General features: G+C 34.9%; 1 protein-coding gene across 1 annotated transcript; it reads right to left on the minus strand.

Moving 5' to 3' along the window:
* Window positions 1-239: 239 nt before the first annotated feature.
* Window positions 240-4,488, minus strand: LOC134279955 (metallophosphoesterase domain-containing protein 1-like). The gene is made up of 4 exons (XM_062762368.1): window positions 4,373-4,488; window positions 3,843-4,080; window positions 3,538-3,653; window positions 240-421 (listed from the first exon to the last, which is right to left on the minus strand). The coding sequence occupies exons 1-4, from the start codon at window positions 4,470-4,472 to the stop codon at window positions 240-242; spliced, it is 636 nt and encodes a 211-aa protein (XP_062618352.1). The 5' UTR covers window positions 4,473-4,488.
* Between the last annotated feature and the right edge of the window lie 346 nt (window positions 4,489-4,834).

A 4,834-nucleotide genomic window follows, 5' to 3' on the forward strand; every position in this document is an offset into this window, starting at 1 on the left:
AAAAACACGGTTATCAGTCCCAACGTCCACTTTGCATTCACTAAAGATCACTCTGTTCCAATAATTATCGATAGTTTTGTATCTGTTTCCTCTACACCAGGATAGCCGTGCTTTTCTGTTTACTTCGCGAATTCTGATGCGCTTTCGAACAACTCTTCTAAAATACCCCTGTTTGTATAAATTTCGTTGAACTGTCCGTTTAGATATAGCAGAGTCTCTATTTTCATTGAATAAGGCTGTTATATCTGATAATTTTCTCTTTCTGTTTTTTTCACCAACCTTAAAATGCTGCGACTGTCTCTGTCGCTCAGCTTTGCCTGCTTCCCTTTCCTCGGAATGTTTTCTACACTTCCCCGCTTGCGATAGCGGTCAACTACAGATGTTATTGTAGACCGGGGAATTTGTAATCTCCTGGCTATTTCTGAATGTTTTAATCCAGACAGGTAAAGAGAAACAATGACTTCTTTCACATCAGTGCTCAATTCTCTACGTACGGTAGCCATTTTGTTTACATAGGAAATACACAGCAGACGAAAATAAATATGTGACACGTGAAGGTCACGTGGATATGCTATAAATATATACTTATTTAGTCAACATTGACGCCATGGTTAAAAGATACAGCGTAGACGAAGTTGTGTGAAAATGTAAGGTGACGTAATGAAAATTGAATTTGGACAAACACTTATGGCACATCACTGTAGCTATAATTAATTTATTTGCAAGATTTCAAAGGTTCGCAGCACTTTTCAAATATCTTAATGCTTCTTGAGTTTATGTGTAAAATTTTGACAGGATACATTGAGGGTATGCCCTTGCAATAAATCGATTTGTTAGGGCCCTTCCATTAATTTTTTCAATGAATCTGCATACAAACACACAACGGTATCGTGATGAATGCACACAGTTTATGAATAAAATGTAATCTTATCCAAGTTAATAGCTTTTTATTTTACTGCAAATAATATTTCATTTAAAGAAAATACATTTTTCATATTGTGAACATTGATCAGCCTCTGATTTTGGAGAGTGGGGATGACGTCACAGAAAAGTGCATTGCGATCAATGCATTGTTTATATACTGTTGTGTGGGATTTAACAAACATTAAACTTTAATAGTAACATAATAACTACAGCTGTTTGAAATAGCAAATAATTTATATTTGAAGACCTTATATTATGCATGACGTCATAGTAAACATTTCCCGTAAAAATTAGGCCCCGCCTCCTTACTGTAACCTTAACTGTGCTGCGTGACATATATGCAATGATGCACACTAGTAGCCTACTACACGTGCAGTGAAATCTAAAATGATAATGCCAATGGTAAAACTTACCCCGTTGGTGCCACGTACGAAAAATATTTTATGTGGCAGCCGACTTATTATTTGGCGGCCGCCACATATATACTGGCGGGAAATATTATTTGGCGGCCGACATTTTTATTGGCGGCCGCTACTTATTATTTGGCGGCCTCCACCCTATATATCAGCAGCCGCCACATAAATTATTTTGCAAAAGGTGAGTGTTATTGGGTTTTTTTTTGCTTACTGATAAAAAAGTAAATGATAAAAAAACGAATTCTGAAACCCAAAATGCAAAACTTTATTTTATTCTCAACCAATCATAGCTTACAGCAAACACCATGATTTATGTCCTGAGGCTTCTAAAAAAAAACACTCTACAAATACTTGCATAATTCAAATCAAATATTAATCTGCTCTATGCAAAAACATATCTACTAGAGGTGTGGATTGAGTGTTGCCTTTAAATCTCTAACAAGTTTGGTTGATTGGTGTTGCTTTTATAATTTTTACATTTTAAAACCACACATTAAAACATACCAAAACAAGTGTTATTGGCGGCCGCCGATTGTCATTATTATAGGCACTGTCATCTTCATGAAATATAATCCAGTTAATAACACAAAATAAAATAATTCGGGCTACTGACATATATGGCGGCCGCAATGATGCACACTATATATTAGTAGCTGATATATAAGTGGCGGCCGCCAAATAATAAGTGGCGACCGCCACATAATTACACGGCAGTGAAATCTAAAATGATAATGCCAATCATGGTAAAACTAGTACTTAAGTTGGGTACGTGACGCAAGCCCAATGTGATGCAGGTGTTCAGATACATGTATAGTGCAAGAACAAATTGAAAATTATCATTTACAAAAGATGTTTTATTTTAACTTGGCCATCTAGGCCAATTTCCAAAAACAGGCAAATAAGGTGTGTTTGTGTGTGTGTGTTGATGGGAGAGGGGTGGGGGTTGACTAAATTGATTGTGTATATGGCAGCTTTCAAGAAGTTTCTGCCTAATCAAATATAAATAAACTTTGCACAGTTTGAAAAATTCATCAAAAACGCTTTACACTAATTTGAATAATATTATTTGTTGTTAACCTATATGAGAAAATAGATTTAAAAAGTTCCAATTATGTGCCAAAAATTTATAACCCCCCCCCCCTTTATCAAACCTGATTTACATCATTAATTTAATTCTGTTGTTTAATTTCCGGCTGGTAATGAATTAAAAATATGAAATACGTATAAGATGGAGGCCAATGGGTCACATGGTCACTAGCTGCAGATCTGTATAGCGTTATGGTTTTATATATTAGTCTTTGACCATAAAGCTACAGATCCTGTAATGCAAAAAAGGTGCAATTTACGGTCCAATATTTTTTGCGCACTTCTGGAGATTTTCTCCACTTTCCAGCATCGTTCAATCAACTACATTTCAACCCCTAATTCTAGACACATTATTTAACTAATCTATATATTTTATCCATCTTCCAACCCTTTATAGTCGTCTCTACAAGTGATAAACTTGCTTGATTAAAATTATTTGTTAGATTACTGAAAATTCATATCCAGCGAGTTTATTGCCTGTAGAGACAACTATAAATAGTTGGGAGGTAGATAAACTATACATAATGATATTGGCCGCAGAATGTGTCTAGAATGTGAAAGGTAGTTGATTGACCAAAGCTAGGAAGTGGAGAAATTCTCCCCAAAAGAACGCAAAAAATATTGCGCTGTAAATTGCACCTTTTTCACACTACGGCATCTGTAGCGTTATGGTCAAAGACAAATATATAAAACCATAACGCTACAGATCTGCAGCTAGTATGCATACTCCACTAATTTAGCTCTTTCAAACGACACCAAGGTCAATGACCTTGTGACCTTGACTATGACCTATATGCTAAAAAAAGCTTTTTTCTGCAAACTTTAACCTTCGCCATAACATTTGAACCATGTAAGAAAGAACCTTGTTTTAAAATGAATTTTATTGATGAAAAGCAAAGGGGCAAAACTCTTCAAGGACGGGTCAAGGTAACAAATTAGGACACGTTCCGCTCTTACATATTGAGACTACAACTTGAAGATTATGTCTACATATACATGTACCGAGTATTAATTCAGCCAATATATATATATGTTATGCATTCAGATTCATTGAATCTGAGGCTATTATGGATTGGATACCTTAAATGATATGCAAAATTTAAAACTATACCTAAAGGTGGTCCATGTGTTATCAGAATGTCTGTGTCACACGGTATAAGGTCCCACTTTGATAAACATGGCTGGCCTCTGGGTAAATTGAAACCCCAATCACAGAACTCTGGCTGCCTACATGTACACACATACATAAATAAGAGCTTAACTTTTTTTTTTTGGGGGGGAAATTATTGGCATCGTTTTGCAGAGAAACCTTAATTAATGTTCTAAATATTAGATGTCTAAGATATAGTCATGATAATGCATTAAATCTTATTTATCTTCCTCTCATTGCAACAAACATTCAGAAGAGCTACTAACCATGGAGATCCATGGATCTTGATGCCATACAATTCAACACAAGCATCCTCCAGATACAGACAGTTTGTCAGGAGTTCTTTGGCACTGTTGACCCCTACTGAGGTCAAATCAGTTTTGACCTTTTCCAAATTGAGGCCAAACTTTTCAAAGGCCTCTGGATCATTCTGCAGCATCTCATCATCAAAAGTTAAATCATGATTTCCGGCTATAACTATTTTGTGTTTGTGAGGTAGCTGTCCTGAAAAATAGCGAAATGTTTAAATAAAAATGAATAACCTGGTTATATACTTTCAAATTTCTTAATTTGTTTCATTTTCAAGATTTGAAAAAAAATGACAAGGACAGATTTTTTTTTTTTTTAAATGTGTTCACTATATCCTGTACATGGCTTAATTTCCTATTAAGAGATAATATTTCAAAGATTCTGATATTCTGTCATTAGTAACAGATTTAAATTTTAGCATAAAAATAAAGAAACTTGCCTGAACATGTTAAAAAAAAACTGTGAATGATATGCATCCAGGACATACCTAAAATGTCGTTTAGTTCTTTGACTTCTCCTGGCCAACCTACATTGGTGAAATCACCAGCATGCAGTAATACATCTCCTTCTGGGATCTCATCCTTCATCTTCCAAAGCTTGCTATGTGTAAAGATATCTCATACTTAGAACGATATCTCTTTCACTCAGTGAGATATCTACATTGTTTGGGTCAATGTGTGTGTCCATTTCTCCCACTAAACAGATATTCACCTTCAACTTGTAGAGATTTCTTTGTGAAAAGATGTGTCTCTGGGGTAAAGAGATATCTGTTTCATCTAAAGAGTTATCTCTTTTACTAAAGGGAGATATCTTTCCAAATTAAAGAGATATCTCTCAAAGTAAAAGATATATCTCTCTTGGTTTATTTTAAGAGATATCTCTCAAAGTTAAAGAGGTATTATAGGTAGTCCAAAGAGATGTCTCACATTATAAAAAAGAAATATTTCCA

The sequence above is a fragment of the Saccostrea cucullata genome, unplaced genomic scaffold (assembly GCF_032062105.1).
Source record: "Saccostrea cucullata isolate Sc308-1 unplaced genomic scaffold, CSIRO_AGI_Scuc_v1 ctg16841, whole genome shotgun sequence".
Taxonomy (NCBI): domain Eukaryota; kingdom Metazoa; phylum Mollusca; class Bivalvia; order Ostreida; family Ostreidae; genus Saccostrea; species Saccostrea cuccullata.